Raw genomic sequence first — 17,068 nt, forward strand, 5'->3', positions numbered from 1 at the left:
ACCATGCATCAATTGTAAGGCAGCTGTGATGGCCGAGTGGTTAAGGCGTTGGACTTGAAATCCAATGGGGACTCCCCGCGCAGGTTCAAACCCTGCTCACAGCGATGGCATAACTTAAATTTCGCGCAATCTTGATAGTTCTGGAAATACCTACAGCCACATCAATGTTGTGCTAAATTCCCACAACCAGCTTTGCTATGAAGGGGAAAGCATCTATCTATGTTCTGTCATGGTGTTTCTATGAAACCTTTAAGATGCCAAAACATACCACTTTCCTTTAAAACACCATGCATCAATTGTAAGGTAGCTGTGATGGCCGAGTGGTTAAGGCGTTGGACTTGAAATCCAATGGGGACTCCCCGCGCAGGTTCAAACCCTGCTCACAGCGACGGCATAACTTAAATTTCCCACAATCTTGATAGTGCTGGAAATACCTACAGACACATCAATGTTGTGCTAGATTCCCACAAGGATCCTCAGTGTGAAGGGTGTGCTGGTGATCTGTGTTTGATCATGGTATTTCTGTGCAATTTATAAGATGTCAAACATACCAACTTCCTTTAAAACACCATGCATTGATTGTAAGGCAGCTGTGATGGCCGAGTGGTTAAGGCGTTGGACTTGAAATCCAATGGGGACTCCCCGCGCAGGTTCAAACCCTGCTCACAGCGATGGCATAACTTAAATTTCGTGCAATCTTGATAGTTCTGGAAATACCTACAGCCACATCAATGTTGTGCTAAATTCCCACAACCAGCTTTGCTATGAAGGGGAAAGCGTCTATCTATGTTCTGTCATGGTGTTTCTATGAAACCTTTAAGATGCCAAAACATACCACTTTCCTTTAAAACACCATGCATCAATTGTAAGGCAGCTGTGATGGCCGAGTGGTTAAGGCGTTGGACTTGAAATCCAATGGGGACTCCCCGCGCAGGTTCAAACCCTGCTCACAGCGACGGCATAACTTAAATTTCCCACAATCTTGATAGTGCTGGAAATACCTACAGACACATCAATGTTGTGCTAGATTCCCACAAGGATCCTCAGTGTGAAGGGTGTGCTGGTGATCTGTGTTTGATCATGGTATTTCTGTGCAATTTATAAGATGTCAAACATACCAACTTCCTTTAAAACACCATGCATTGATTGTAAGACAGCTGTGATGGCCGAGTGGTTAAGGCGTTGTACTTGAAATCCAATGGGAACTCCCCCTGCTCACAGCGACGACATAACTTAGATTTCCCACAATCTTGGTAGTGCTGGAAATACCTACAGCCACATCAATGTTGTGCTAGATTCCCACAACCAGCTTTGCTATGAAGGGGAAAGCATCTATCTATGTTTGGTCATGGTATTTCTATGAAACCTTTAAGATGCCAAAACATACCACTTTCCTTTAAAACACCATGCATCAATTGTAAGGCAGCTGTGATGGCCGAGTGGTTAAGGCGTTGGACTTGAAATCCAATGGGGACTCCCCGCGCAGGTTCAAACCCTGCTCACAGCGATGGCATAACTTAAATTTCGTGCAATCTTGATAGTTCTGGAAATACCTACAGCCACATCAATGTTGTGCTAGATTCCCACAAGGATCCTCGGTATGAAGGGTGTATTAGCGATCTGTGCTTGATCATGGCATTTCTGTGCAATGTTTAAGACCCCAAACATACCAACTTCATTTAAAAAAGTATGTACGTGGCTTCCCATGCAGGTCAAACCCTGCGTGGGTGATGGTACATGGAAGAAACCTCAGGAAGAGCAAAGGATGCACTAGATGTGTGTACAGAATAGACCAGATATCAAAGTTACAGAAATACAGCATGGGGAAACAGCATTACAAAATTAATGACTCACTACAGCTGAAAGAAACACATAAAGCCTACCTGGCTGCACTACCTTACCTGTCGAAATAAAACACACTCTGGCAGCCACAACATAACACCTAGTGATCAACTACATGTGGTACTGAAATAATGGATGTATGAAAATAACAAAGTAAACCTACTGGTAAACTAGTGTCTCAAATGAGTTAACCTTAGTTTACACACACCGAAAGACTTAAGTCAACTTCATAGCCATAACACGAGTTAATGTGGAAGACTGGGGTGCCAACACAGGTGGGTGGTCCAGTTACATAAAGAGCTGTAACCCGGAGACCATGACAAGAACATTGAATGGAACTGAAAATGGAGTTGAACAAAGTGCAGATCATGCATTCAAACATTTGATTCATCCAAGAAAAGGTCCTGGGGTTGGAGAAGGTTAATGGGATACAGTGCACAGAAGAGTAGTTGGTTTGTTTAACTAACTGCATGAAATCAAAGTTGAATGATGCTGAAAAGCGGCACTGTGCTCAGTCAGCCTTCGCTTTAGTTAACACAGAATAAAGATACCATAAAGCACAGAAAGAGGATTTCCCCCCAGATGTTTTCTGTTGTGCATTTGGTGTGTTGTTGCTTAAAGCGGTGGCAGTCCTGCCTCTGACATGTTTCTGAGTGTTTCCGTGAAAGCGCACAGAGAAAGGAAAGATCACTTAGCATTTTCTTCATGCACCAATGAGTTCAGATCTGTGGACTTGCTTTTTTTTTTTACCCCACAGACATCTGTTCTCTCACTCTATGCCTACCCCTCCTCTTTTGTCCTCTCTTGCCCTCCCTGTCACCTCTGCTATGTCCTCTATTTTACCTCCTCTCACTCAGTTTTCCTCTTTCTTTAGCTCTGCACTTTCACTATTACTTTTTTAAACCATGTTGTCTCCTACTTTCTTTTACTCTCCTCATCTTCTGGTCTCCTCTTATCACATCTTTCAGTCTTTCCCACAGTCTTTCCCTCTTTTCATGTCTGCAATTTCACTTGCCTTTCCACTCAATCTAGTTTCCTAGAAAAACTTTCAGTGTGATGAATCTAAATATATCATCTTCACAGTTCAGGGCATTTACGATGAGGTCAAGAATAAGTTTCTATTCTTACATTTGACATACGATAAGAAACCAATTGTAAGGAAGTCAAAGGTGAGAGTGACTTCAACCAGACAGCAGATGTACCAAATTATACTATGTCCTTAGCCTCTCATATGTTACTGATGTTCAGGTGCAACATGGAGAGAGGAAAGTTGGTCTGAGAGCCAGAGAGAGACTATTAATACAGGAGGAAGAAATGAAAAGGAAGGAAGGAATAAAGAAGGAAAGAAAAACTAAAAGAAGGGGGAAAACACAAGTAAGTTAAGATTAATGAAAGAATGAGACTGTCCTCTCAAGAAAAACGACACAATAGGTCGTAATGTCAGTTGCCCCAAAATGATGTATAGAGTGAAAAATGCTAGCGACTGTAGAAATTATGACCGGGAGCAGTGGCGCAGTTCAGATGACGTCTGTATAAACTGACAAATTTCCTCATTGTTTGGAGGTGGTGGGTTGGGTGGACTTTGCCACCACGTTGTTTTCACATCATCAGACATCATTATTTTTTAACAATGAACTGTAGCAGTTTTGGAAGGCACAAACAAATGATGTTGTCCTGCCAATTACTACCCGATAGAAGTGGCATATTAGAAGAGTCACATGGTCAAACGAATCTGGAGGACTTGTTGGAAAGAAGGAAAAACAAAGTAGCAATTAACAAAGGTAGAGAGAAGGAAAGAAAAGGGATAAAGGAATACTAATAAATTAAAGGAAAATATATAAAAGATAAGAAAGAACAGAAGATAAGAAATAAGAAAAGAAAGGAAAAGGGGAGTAGGGAAGAAAGAGGGAAGACAGGAGGAAGAGGTGAATGAAAGAGACAGGAAATAAATAATAATAACACTCATTACGTATTTTATGAACTTGAACCTGATGTTGAAAGAAAAATGTGAATCTACAGTAACTCCAGCTATCAGATAATAAATATAGTGGAGGACAAGTGGAAAGTCTCCAAAAATGGAAACTCAAGTAAAGGACCAGTGGAGGATGATTTGTGAAATCATAACTAGTTTGGAGCCAATCGTGGTTCATAATACAATTTACACAAGTGTGAAGAGGAAACTTGAAGCCTCAAGTGCATAAACACTGAGAACAGACTTAACAGTGAGTCCAGCAGTTCAACCTTTGAAATTAAATATATTTGTATATTCACTGATTCTGACATTTTTATGAGGGAGAAGTAGGAGATGTCATTTAAAGAATTTTTAACGAGATAGTTGAACGTCTTTGTGGAAAAACCATATCAGACACTAATTATTATTCAAAGCATATAAAAGCATTTTTTATGTCTTAAAATATGACAGGAGGGGGTCTGTAAAAGCTTTTTGTCACATCTAACATTCTCTATGAAAATTTAGATGTCAACACAGACAATCAAACCATTTTTTTTTTCAGTTTGGTTAGAGATTGAGATGTGTTATGCTAGTAGAAGTTAATGTATCCTGGAACTGCTAGCCCCCAGCAGAGATGAGGAGTCTGGTAACTAGGGATGTGCAGAGAGCCATGTATTTGTATCTGTATTTGTTGAGGCAGCAAAATTATTTCTATTTGCATGTGCAACTCCAGGAGTGATGTCCAAACAAGGAAATGTGCGTCATGTAGCAGGTGGATGTGACTCCCCTCAGCAATAGCGATGTAACCAAACTGCGCTGGTATTTACTTTTTTTTTTTCTTCACGAAAACAAATATATTTTAAAATCTTTGTATGAAACAAATATTTGTAAAAAACCCACTATTTGTGCTTTGCCAAATAACATATTTGTATTCAGGCACAGTCCTACTACAGACACCATCGATGTTGTGCCAGATTCTGACAACGAGCCTTGGAACAAAGAGTATAGTAGCAATCTGTGCTTTCCTGTGCAACATTTAAGCCCTCAAACATACCAAATTCATTTTAAAAAGTATACATCATTTGCAAAACAGCTGTGATGGCCGAGTGGTTAAGGCGTTGGACTTGAAATCCAATGGGGGCTCCCCGCGCAGGTTCAAACCCTGCTCACAGCGATGGCATGCATTAAGTCTTCCACAGCATGCACTCATGATATGGCTGAAAATACCTACTGACACTGTCAATGTTGTGCCAGATTCTCACAATGAGCTTCAGTACAAAGCTTATAGTATCAATCTATGCTTGATCATGGTATTTCTGTGCAATCCTTAAGATGCCAAACAAAACAACTTAATTTAAAAGACTATGCATCAGTTGTGAGACAGCTGTGAGGACAGAGTGGTTAAGGCATTGGACTTGAAATCAAATGGAGACTCCCTGCACAGGTTCAAACCATGCTCACATCGATGGTGTATGTTAAGTCTTCCACAATATGTACTCTTGATAGTGCTGAAAAAACCTGTGGACATGATCCCCACAACGAGCCTCGGTACAGTTACAATCTGTGCAACGTTTAAAACCCCAAACATACCAGATTGATTTAAAAAAGTATGCAACAGTTGTAAGACAGCTGTGATGGCCGAGTGGTTAAGGCGTTGGACTTGAAATCCAATGGGTTTCAAACCCTGCTCGCAGTGAGAACACATGTTCAATCTCTCACAATTTGTGCTCTTGATAGTGCTGAAAATAGCGACAGAAAACACTAATGTTGTGCTAGATTCCCACAAGGAGCCTCAATATGAAGGCTGTAATAGTGGTCTATGCATGATCATGGTATTTCTGTGCAATGTTTAAAATGCCAAACATACCAACTTCCTTTAAAAGACTATGCATCAGCTGTAAGACAGCTGTGATGGCCGAGTGGTTAAGGCGTTGGACTCGAAATCCAATGGGGGCTCCCCGCGCAGGTTCAAACCCTGCTCACAGCGATGACGTATGTTCAGTCTTGCACAATGTGTGCTCTTCACAGTTTCCCACCAGTAGCCGAGGTACCAAGCGTATATTAGCAACCTGTCTGTTTATGTGCAACATTTAAGACCCTTAACATACCAACTTTATTTCAAAATCTATGGAAGACAGCTGTGATGGCCGAGTGGTTAAGGCGTTGGACTTGAAATCCAATGGGGTCTCCCCACGCAGGTTCAAACCCTGCTCACAGCGATGGCGTACCTTAAGTCTTCCACAGTATGTACTGCTGAAAATACCTACAGACACTGTCAGTGTTCTCACAGTGAGCCTCATTACTAAGCTTATAGTATCAATCTATGCTTGATCATGGTTTCGGTGCAATACTTAAGATGCCAAACAAAACAACTTCATTTAAAAGACTATGCATCACTTGTAAAACAGCTGTGAGCGGTTAAGACATTGGACTTGAAATCCAATGGGGACTCCCCACGCAGGTTCAAACCCTGCTCACAGTCAGGACACATGCTCAATCTTCCACAATTTATACTCTTCATAGTGCTGAAAATAGCTACAGAAAACACTAATGTTTTGCTAGATTCCCACAAGGAGCCTCAGTATGAAGGCTATAATAGTGATCTACGCTTGATCATGGTATTTCTGTGCAATGTTTAAAATGCCAAACATACCAACTTCATTTAAAAGACTATACATCAGTTATAAACCAGCTGTGATGGCCGAGTGGTTAAGGCGTTGGACTTGAAATCCAATGGGGGCTCCCCGCGCAGGTTCAAACCCTGCTCACAGCGAGGACACATGCTCAATCTTCCGCAATCTTCCTATAGTCTTCAAAGTGCTGAAAACAGCTACAGAAAACACAAATGAGGTGCCAGAAGCCGAGGCACCAAGGGTATGTTAGCAACTTGTCCATTTATGTGCAACATTTAAGACCCTAAACATACCAATTTTATTTCAAAAACTATGCAAGACAGCTGTGATGGCCGAGTGGTTAAGGCGTTGGACTTAAAACCCCATTGGGACTCCCCGCGCAGCTTCAACCCCTGCTCACAGTGATAGTGTATGTTAAGTCTTCCACAATATATACTCTTGATAGTGCTGAAAATACCTATGGACACCATCAATATCGTGCTGTATTCCTACAACGCGCCTCAGTACAGTTACAACCTGTGCAACGTTTAAGACCCCAAACATACCAAATTCATTAAAAAAAGTATGCATCAGTTGTAAGACAGCTGTGATGGCCGAGTGGTTAAGGCGTTGGACTTGAAATCCAATGGGGGCTCCCCGCGCAGGTTCAAACCCTGCTCACAGCGAGCACACATGCTCAGTCTTCCACAATTCGTACTCTTCAAAGTGCTGAAAATAGCTGCAGGATTCCCACAAGGAGCCTCAGTATGAAGGCTATAATAGTGATCTATGCTTGATCATGGTATTTCTGTGCAATGTTTAAAATGTCAAACATACCAACATCATTCAAAACACCATGCATCAATTGTAAGACAGCTGTGATGCCCGAGTGGTTAAGACGTTGCACCTGAAATCCAATGGAGACTCCCCGCGCAGGTTCAAACCATGCTTACAGTGTTAACGTATGTTATACTCTTGAAAATACCTATGGACACCATCAATATCGTGCCAGATTCCCACAACGAACCTCGGTACAATTACAGTCTGTGTGACTTTTAAGACCCCAAACATACCAACTTCATTTAAAAGACTATGCATCAGTTGTAAGACAGCTGTGATGGCCGAGTGGTTAAGGCGTTGGACTCGAAATCCAATGGGGGCTCCCCGCGCAGGTTCGAACCCTGCTCACAGCGATGACATATGTTCAGTCTTACACAATTCGTACTCTTCATAGTGCTGAAAATACTAATGTTGTGCTAGATTCCCACAAGGAGCCTCAGTACAGTTACAATCTGTGCAATGCATAAGACCAAAACATACCAAATTCATTTAAAAAAAAGTATACATCATTTGTAAGACAGCTGTGATGGCCGAGTGGTTAAGGCGTTGGACTTGAAATCCAATGGGGGCTCCCCACGCAGGTTCAGACCCTGCTCACAGCAAGGACACATGTTCAATCTTCCACAGTTCATACTCTTCATAGTGCTGAAAATAGCTAAAGAAAGCACTAATGTTGTGCTAGATTCCCACAAGGAGCCTCAGTATGAAGAGTAAAATAGTGATCTATGCTTCATCCTGGTATTTCTGTGTAACGTTTAAGATGCCAAACATACCAACTTCATTTAAAAAACTATACATCAGTTATAAGACAGCTGAGTGGTTAAGGCGTTGGACTTGAAATCCAATGGGGGCTCCCCACGCAGGTTCAAACCCTGCTCACAGTGAAGGCATACTTTAAATTTCCCATAATATGTTTTATTGATAGTGCTGAAAAGACCTACAGACACATCAATGTTGCACTAGATTCCCACAAGGATCTTTGGTACGAAGGGTGTATTAGCAATCTATGCTTGATCATGGTATTTCTGTGCAATGTTTAACATGCCAAACATACCAAATTCATCTTAAAAAGTACGCATCACTTGTAAGGCAGCTGTGATGGCCGAGTGGTTAAGGCGTTGGACTCGAAATCCAATGGGGGCTCCCCGCGCAGGTTCAAACCCTGCTCACAGCGATGACACATGTTCAGTCTTACACAATGCGTACTCTTCATAGTGCTGAAAATGCCTACAGACATTGAACATTGTATGAAAAAAATATTTGTAAAAAAAAACCCACTATTTGTGCTTTGCCGAGTAACGTATTTACGTATTGCACACCCCTACTGGTAACCTCTTTTCTTTCTAACTCCGCACCCCCAGATTTTTTTCATCTTTAGCTTGAACCGACATTGACTTTAGTGGCTTCACTTGAGGCATGAATTGTGCAGCTGAGGTCAGGACTTCTGCAGTGCTGTGTGTATCCAAAGTGACATATTTACAGTCCTAGAATGAAAATTACAACAGCTTCTAGCCATGGGATACATACCCAGCATGCCTTGTGGTCTGAGCACCTGTCTGGATGGGTCGGGATGCCGAACATGACGTAATTTCCCCAGTAAATCTAAGGGGAAACCAACCATTGCCGTTTGACATAAAATGCATCACTGTGGTCTGCCAGGGCAGGAATGTCATACCAGACACCAGATTTAAGAACTCTGTGTCCTGTGAAGTACAGAGAGATTTATCTGGCATTGAAAGGTTTAATCAGCATTGTGTGAACTTGTTTTTCAAGGGCTTGAATTTATGCTAATGCGGAAGTACCTTAAAGTGCAATACCACTAACAGACGCTAGATGGCTGGCTCCAAAAAATCCCTGGCTCCAATAGACTCCCTTTCAAAAAGCATGAACTTCTCTCTAAAAATACCAAGTCAATCGATTTTTTCAACAAGTCATTATGGTCTCAATTGCTAAATTCGGGGCCTCTAATAAGTGTGCTGGTGGTCATTTTGGAGATGATGGTTAATTAGATTTGAAGACTTACAGTAGCTTTGATGTCTGCCGTGTGGGTATTGATTGACAGCTGTGATTTACAGTTCGCTCACCTGCTGCTCTCCCTGGCTCTGAGCCGGACTATTATCACAATATTTTGGTAAATTTAATTTTACTTGATAACAATACCTGCCATGTTATAATTTATGTTAACATGTTTTAATCGCCTTTCTTCTCTGCATAATTGGGACGTGGGCGGTGCCCCAGTGCCCCACAATAACCATTTACCACTGGTCTGTTTGTTAAACCACAAACATCTCATTTTCTATTTCTGCATGTGTTAAATACAAAAGATGCAGAATATGAGTGTGGAGGATTGTGAGTGGTTTAAAGGCAACTTTGACAGAGCATGTAATGCATTACTGTTGCTGCTGAGTAATGAGTAAAGTAATATAATTACTTTTACAATAACTAATGTGTAATCAGCAATTACACATCACTATTTTTAAGTAACTCCAACGCTGATTGTCTGACACAAGGAACAGAAAAGAGAGCAGGAGGAAACAGAACAGAGGTTTAATAGAGTAAAACATGACAGCTGATGCTGATGATCATTTGTTCTGCAGCTAACAGTCACAGGTTTGATCTCCGTGCGTCTGTCAGCAGTCATGTATCCTGACAAAACAACAATCCTTTAGTTTTACGAGGCACTCTAGATAATGAAGCTGTCAGCTAAACCACCTGCAGTGTGATGTTTTAAAGTGTGTGTAGTTCTCATCCAATTTTGTACTAAAGAATACATTTCAAATATAGGAGGCAAAATGAAAACAGGCCAAAAAAAAAAAAAAGAATAAATCAAGCTGGTTTGTTTAGCTTCTCATCTCCTCTGGCTGTTTTGTTTTTTTTCATTCGACTTGACACTAATAGGTTTCTTTTTATAGCTTTTTTTTTTTTTTTCCCACAGTCTGATGCCCTGGTAGTTGGCTGACTGTGTGTCTTTAGCAGGGATGTTAGAGAGGAGGGCTACATTTTACCAAGCACACTGTCTCCATTCATCTATTACTAAAAAGCCTTGTTGACTGTTCAGTTTGCCATTAGCCCTTTCATACCCATTAAAGCCCATGCTGAACAGCTGGAGGAGCTATTTTGGGATACAGTTTGTTTGTATTGTTCCTGGAGGGTTAGTGTATTCATCCACTGCCACTCCTCCCTTGTATTATGTCTCCTAATAGTGTCTAAATCCTCATATGAATGTTCAGAAAAAACAAATTCAGAATGCTTCGTGAGCAGTGTAATTGTTTTAAAGAGGATAATTGTTTCTTCCGTGTCTTTCATGAAGAGACTTATTTCATTGTGTTTGATGTGATTGTTTAAAATCGACTATAAAAGAGATTTTCCTAGTTTGCTTCAGTTGTTCCAGATCAAGGAAAAATGTATTTTGCTTTGGTTTCATTTCACAGATATTCACAGACATGCCAAGGGGGGTATTTACTAAGAATTTGGAGCTCTTTTTTTAGGCAGCAGAATTGCATTTCTCCTTATTTACTGAAGGGCTACACTGAGGTAAAATGTGCAGTAACACGGAAAAAAAATTGGCACTGATGAAAACTGTTTGGGCTCATGCAACATTTGCTGTATTTTAAGATTTTCCTGTTTAGAGGCACAAAATACAGGAAGGGGGAATGTAAATTCATAGAAATAGCCACTGTTATACCTGATTTATCATCACAGACTAACCACTGTGCAGAGAAAACTGAGTTTGACATTTAACATCTTGGAAAAATAGGCATAAAATCTGCATCACTGTTTTATCCAACCATGTCTCCTAGAAATTAAGCTCATATACAACTAAATTGTTTTCCCAATTATGTTGTAAACGTAATCACTGGCTGGATTATGTTCACAGGTAATGTTTTTTCATGTATAATGAATGATAATGATAATGTATAATGTGTTTTCTGTATAAAACCAAGACCACAATCTTTCCCTAACCTTAACCAAGTGCTGCCAGTGACTAAATACAACCATAAAAAGTTAAATAACGCTGTAGTTTCTAACAGCAAATATTGTACTGCAAGATCAGATATTCACAACTTGACAAATACGTTTATTAACAACATTTTCTCATTATGTTGAGAGAAAAGGTAATTCAGCCAGCATTACGCTTCTAGCAAAATCTATTTGCTGTTGTGTTTATGAACAAAATTTCTAGGAGACAGCTTTTATCAGACAAACAGTGGCAGTTTATCAGAGGGAGAAAGACCATAACAGAGAGAGAACTTTAATTAAGGTTTAAAAACCTTTATTGAACTACTACAAAGGATACACCATATACACAGCATGCATTTTAAAATCTGAAGGGGAGAGAGATAGACATTAAATAAATAAAAGACATATTACAAAGTGACTTTAGCGGAGCTCTCTGCTCAGTAACACAACACAAGACAAAAGGGACTAGAGAGAGAGAGTCAGTCTGTTATTTTTCCCTCAGGTCTCTCCTGCCTGTTGTTCCAGACTTTTAACAGCTCCCAGCAGCTCCAGTCCTGTGTGATATGATTGAGGCTGCCAGTTATATTGTATGTCAGTGGGACATTTTTGGTAAAACTCCCTTGTAAAAATTGTTTTTTGTAAACAGATCATATGACATTCTACTTAATCACTATATGTCCTGACGTATAGTGTGATGAATGCACGCTTGTGGCTCCAAAAGTGTTCTTGCTTCAACCAATATCCCAAATTCAACAGCAGGAAACAGTTTTGTTTGCATACTTTATGCAAATCATATGAACTGCAGCTGGGCTCATTTACACTGTAATCTTAGTAAATATGCAGCTAAATTAAAAAAACATGCGGTCATGCGAAGTAAGACGGTAATTTGCAACAATATTCCCCCAAATGGAGGAATCACAGGTATAACAGGTAACTCATCCTGTGGACAGTTGTAGCGACCGTCATCATGCATCTTCAGTGCTAAATGAACCCACGGGGGGGAAATCAAAGGCATACAGTATGTCACAGCGATTATATTTGCCAGCGCAGCGTAATTGGGAAACTTTATGGAGATAATTTTAAGACTGTGTTGTATATACTGTACAGATACATACTGCATGTTTAGAAATGAAGTCTAAATCCACACTGTAACCTTTAAGAGTTTTGAAAATTTGTTTTTGACTGATGCAGTTATTATAAAAAAGTATTTATTGGGTTGGAAATAACCATCAGATACTAAGTCACACTGTTCTAAATTTTGCATAAAGCACATATAGTAAGTTTAGCTACTTTATCAGCAATGACTGAGATATGCAGCCAAATTTTTCATTCTGTCATACTGTACATGAAACACATCATATAGAAAAACAGTTTTGGACTGTTTATTTAAATGCACTTTTCTGTACCTGTGTGTCTACAGCCATTATCCTTGGTCAAAAATTTACTTTACATGCACACGTGACAAATGATCATCACACCATAGGATAGTTTTTCTTTTCCCTTCTTTTCTTTTAAGAAAACTCTTAATGAACAGAGACTGTGGGTCTCTCCAGACCAAAGCACAAACACTGTTGTTTTGTATCTGCAATTATGAAGACCGAACGCGAGTGAGCGGAGGGAGAGACACTTTGGCACTGAATATTAGCCTGTGAGGCATCTGTATTCATCTGTAACTGCTTCCACAGTCTGCTGTAACTTTGGTGTAATGTATGTAAAACCAATACAGTCTATGACTGTATGTAAACCAGTTTGTACAGAACTCCTCTGATATTCAAACCATTAACTACAAAGTGCCAACATGTAATAACATAATTAAAAAGTGGAAGAAATATGACTAAAAACTGTACCTGTTAATAATATTAATATATGTAATATAGTGTGTTAAATGACCAGGAAAAGTATAGGGTTTAATGTAGGCTTGTGAGCCACTTCAAATCAGACTATCTTCATTAAATGTTTAATATGTTAGAAAGCAAAAATATGAGAAATCACACTGTAAAATCAACAAAATATGTAACAACAACTTGATGTAGAAAAAACCCAGCGAGTGCAAACCTCCACCAAGATTTTGAATTTATTAAATCTGGATCCAGAACCACATCAGAATATATTGATGATACACGTTCATGATAGCCATTTGGACAATTTATGTTTTCAAAAATGTGTCTCATTTTATAAAAATCCATTAAAAAAAAGAAAAGAAAATCAGATCTACACTTAAAACAAATGCCTCATGGCTAAACTTTCCAGAAAATTTTATTGAATTTCTGTTCTGTTAAGGGAGCTTAAAAACAAAAGCTGTGTTTCCACACAAAGAACAAGAATAGTAAGAGTTTAGTCTATCAAGTAAATCACAATTGTGAATAATGTTATTGTAGACTACATCGGCTTATATTGCATTGTGTTTCGCCTTCCGTTTGGGAACGCAATAGAGCAACGAAGTGGTGGGAACCGTGGTTCCAACTTCACCGAGGCCCAGTGGATAAAGAATTTCCGGATCTTACTGGTGTATAATGGTGAAATAATGGTGAAACTGACAGCCACTTCTTCCTCAGAACGCTGTAAATATTAGAATATAGTAACACAAGCATAAGCATTATGCCTTTTTACATATACAGTAGTATGTACTTACAGTATAGTTTAAGTGTTAAATGTTTAATACCATCCAACCAGCCCTTAATGACTACCCTTACTTACCTGATTACATTGATCACATTGTCAATTAAAATATTTAATGCAAGGCTTTTAGATTTACAAGAACACTGGAAAGGTGCGTCAGAGGAAGGTGCAACTTGACAACTAAATTTCACTTACTGCTGAAATATTTATTAAATCAACTTTTCTGTCTATCCAACCTTCATCAGGTATATAAACCTGTTGTTGTTAAATATTTCAGCAGGCGAGGCCATGTGCGGGAGTTCTCCTCATTGTTTTCAGATTTACAAGAACAGCCACTATATGCATATATTTGGTTCCATAACTATTTTTGTATAATGAATAGTATATTTATAACGGTCTAACGTTATACCTCAGCGTTTGTTTACTTCAGCAGGACACATGGGACGAGGGCTGCTGGTGGTCGCAGGGGAAAACACGCTAGTCTCAGCAGCCTGTAGTTTAGCTGTTTCATCTGAAAAAAACACGTTGAAAAAAAAACATTGTGTCACCCATTGGTTATCCATTGCTGCGTCTTCCACCATGGCTTCCAGCGATGCAGTAGCCGAGTGTTTCGTTGTCGCTGTGCCAGAGAGGGCCGGACTGTGACCCAGCAACGCATCCAGACAGTCAAACCACTTGCTAGTCCGCCAGTCGGAGTCACTTCTGTTATTATTATAGTCCTTGATTTTCTTGTAATGGTATTTTAAATTTTTAAGCTTCTCCCGGCACTGTTTCCTGGCATGAACAATGTTAAGCTCACTTAACTTGCAGGAGATTTGTCCATCTTTCGTATGATTGCTTCTGTAGCTCTGTGTTGATGTGGGCAGGTGTGAACACAGCAATCATATTTAGGTGTTGACAGACCTTGTTGAAGAAGTGGTCTCAGTCTGGTTAAACAAACTCTGGTACCGTTTGTGGTACGAATGTGATCCAACCCAACTGCAGGAAGCATTGCACATTTTTTGGATTAAACCAGCTCCCGTGGCCAGCTGCGCTGTGCACTATGCTCCCTTCTCCTCATCAGCTGACTGAAGGCAGCACGTCTTCTTCGTCTAATGTGAAACAACACATCGTTCTCTAAACGTTGCCTTGAAGTGCGTTCAAATGTGCCATTCTGCTTGCATATTTTGGCTTGTTATATGGCCCAGACGACTGGGCTGGATTATCCTTATATCACATTGGGCGAGTGCCTGGGGCCGCCAGTCAATTTGTTGTGCTGGGGGGCACCAACGTGAAAAAAATGAAAAATATAAATAGTTTTCATGGTCAGAAATGGCAGATACACCATTTATAAAGCACTTGATTTAGCTTTTATTTATCATTATTCGTTTTAATAAGAATATGAATAATAAGAATAAGAAAACAGTTGAAAAGTAGCTGCTGAGAGAGAGAGACTGTTTATTTCAGTAATAACAGTAACACACTTCATTGCTGATAGAAAATACATTCAAAGATCATTTTACTCGCCTAATCCACCCTCCTGTGTGGAATGAGTACACCTTTGTATCCCTGAGTGCCACAGTTGATACATTATTTTCTGTTTTACAAAAGCAAGAAGGAAAATCAGTTCCTTTATAAATGCTGTAGCCGATCTGCTGTTTCTGAAAAACAAACTTTCCTTTCTCCCAATGCCAGCCCCACGAGATTTCTCACCAATGAACGGAGTGACAGCTTCCACATGGCTTTTGTTGATACATTTTGGTTTGTGTGAAACCGAACCGAACCAAAGAGAAAATGCAACAAAGTAGCAACTCATCCACTGATTCAGACAAAACACAAAGATTAATTTTGATGCGGACTGTCCTCAACACAAACCCAAGGCTGTAGTGATGTCAGAAGTCACTATAAAGTCCATATTTTAAAACATAACAGCCGCTTCTGCCTTTGCTCATAAACATGAACATACTGTATGTCATCTATGTTTCTAGACAGTCTTAAATGTACTCATTGTTTACTCCTCTGGTCTTGACAGAGCCGGGATGCAAAGGAATATGGGACAACATAACATGCTGGGAGTGGACTAAGATCGGAGAGACCATCACCATCCCCTGTCCTCGATTCCTTAGGACTGTGTTCGGCAGAAACGGTAGGTTATTTATTCTTGCAGCTAACTAAGAAATGTAGCTTTTTCTGTATTTATTGATTTCTGTATCTATTTATTTATAGATTTATTTCCTTATCAATTTAGCATGTAGAAGCCCTTTATTAACATTGAATAAATAATTTATAGCACATTATAATGTAGTCATAAGCAGATATAAGGGTAGGGAAGAGAATAAACGCACACAAGATGCATGCGTTGGCGTTGTGGTTGGCCGCTGGACTCTCTGTCATAAATTGACTTTTATCCAGTTTTAAGCCACATTTTTACGATAAACTTTTTAGATCTTGGTCATTTTTAACTATATCTCTTAACCAGATGAAGGATTTTAGTCATTTGGATCTTAAGTTATCAGAGAAACAAGCTGAACAAACGTTGGAGAAGTAACTTGTAACTTGTTGGAGAAACACTGATTTTTTTTTTTTTTTTACATGAAACTGCTTTATTCAGTGTTTGTATCTGTTTTAATCACTGCATCTGTTTGTTCTGGAGAGGAGGAGACCTCTGTTGATAATTCGGCTCCCGGTAAAAACATCCTGAACAATGAACACTGAAGTAATCCTAAGAGAAGCTGGTTGTTTAACAATGAAGACAGACAACTCCCATGATCCCACGATACTTCACAACATCACCAAACCTCTCTTTGTTATTGTTTTGACTGAGAGACAGCTGGCAACAGAAATTACATATTGTGCATTAATGTAAATGAAGCCAAACTCAGACAGAGTTTTAATGAGCTACTGATGCTGAATCGAACTGTGTATAGAAGGTTTCCCTGTGGTTTGTCTTGTTGTCGAGCAGTGGATTCCCCTCTGAATCCATCAGAGTTTTCCAGCCAGTGACCAGATGGCAGTTTGGATTTCCACCCTGAGATGTGCTCTGATTTACATTGATGACTAAACATTATGTAAGCACCCGGCGGCTTGTTTAGAGCCAAAGCTCATGCTGATGCTTCCCTGTCTGGGACAGATCCAAACCCCCTAAAGTTACTACATATTATAGAAAATAGGGCTTGTTATGTAAGATGAACGTTGAACATCAGCAGGAAACTGAACACCAGGCATCCTGAAGATATTTAATGTCTTTATTTTGTTATATGAAAGT

General features: G+C 39.7%; 1 protein-coding gene and 13 non-coding genes across 19 annotated transcripts in view; all 14 read left to right on the forward strand.

Annotated features, from left to right (window-relative positions):
* Nucleotides 1-17,068, forward strand: part of vipr2 (vasoactive intestinal peptide receptor 2) — a 107,690-nt gene that overhangs the window by 51,596 nt on the left and 39,026 nt on the right. For all 6 annotated transcript variants that reach the window (XR_006406586.1, XR_006406585.1, XR_006406587.1 and 3 more), the window contains exon 3: nucleotides 15,836-15,949. Coding sequence is in view for 3 of the 6 variants with exons in the window: in XM_044368998.1 (XP_044224933.1) it covers nucleotides 15,836-15,949 (114 nt within the window). In the remaining 3 variants the exon portion in view is untranslated. The remainder of the gene's footprint in view (nucleotides 1-15,835; nucleotides 15,950-17,068) is intronic.
* Nucleotides 23-104, forward strand: trnas-uga. The gene has a single exon. It is a non-coding gene; the product is annotated as a tRNA-Ser (tRNA).
* On the forward strand, nucleotides 307-388 carry trnas-uga. The gene has a single exon. It is a non-coding gene; the product is annotated as a tRNA-Ser (tRNA).
* Nucleotides 590-671, forward strand: trnas-uga. The gene has a single exon. It is a non-coding gene; the product is annotated as a tRNA-Ser (tRNA).
* On the forward strand, nucleotides 874-955 carry trnas-uga. The gene has a single exon. It is a non-coding gene; the product is annotated as a tRNA-Ser (tRNA).
* On the forward strand, nucleotides 1,426-1,507 carry trnas-uga. Its single transcript has one exon. It is a non-coding gene; the product is annotated as a tRNA-Ser (tRNA).
* On the forward strand, nucleotides 4,886-4,967 carry trnas-uga. The gene has a single exon. It is a non-coding gene; the product is annotated as a tRNA-Ser (tRNA).
* Nucleotides 5,699-5,780, forward strand: trnas-cga. Its single transcript has one exon. It is a non-coding gene; the product is annotated as a tRNA-Ser (tRNA).
* trnas-uga lies at nucleotides 5,931-6,012 on the forward strand. The gene has a single exon. It is a non-coding gene; the product is annotated as a tRNA-Ser (tRNA).
* On the forward strand, nucleotides 6,485-6,566 carry trnas-uga. Its single transcript has one exon. It is a non-coding gene; the product is annotated as a tRNA-Ser (tRNA).
* On the forward strand, nucleotides 7,010-7,091 carry trnas-uga. Its single transcript has one exon. It is a non-coding gene; the product is annotated as a tRNA-Ser (tRNA).
* Nucleotides 7,517-7,598, forward strand: trnas-cga. The gene has a single exon. It is a non-coding gene; the product is annotated as a tRNA-Ser (tRNA).
* On the forward strand, nucleotides 7,766-7,847 carry trnas-uga. Its single transcript has one exon. It is a non-coding gene; the product is annotated as a tRNA-Ser (tRNA).
* Nucleotides 8,338-8,419, forward strand: trnas-cga. The gene has a single exon. It is a non-coding gene; the product is annotated as a tRNA-Ser (tRNA).

Source organism: Thunnus albacares, chromosome 12, assembly GCF_914725855.1.
Source record: "Thunnus albacares chromosome 12, fThuAlb1.1, whole genome shotgun sequence".
Taxonomy (NCBI): Eukaryota; Metazoa; Chordata; class Actinopteri; order Scombriformes; family Scombridae; genus Thunnus; species Thunnus albacares.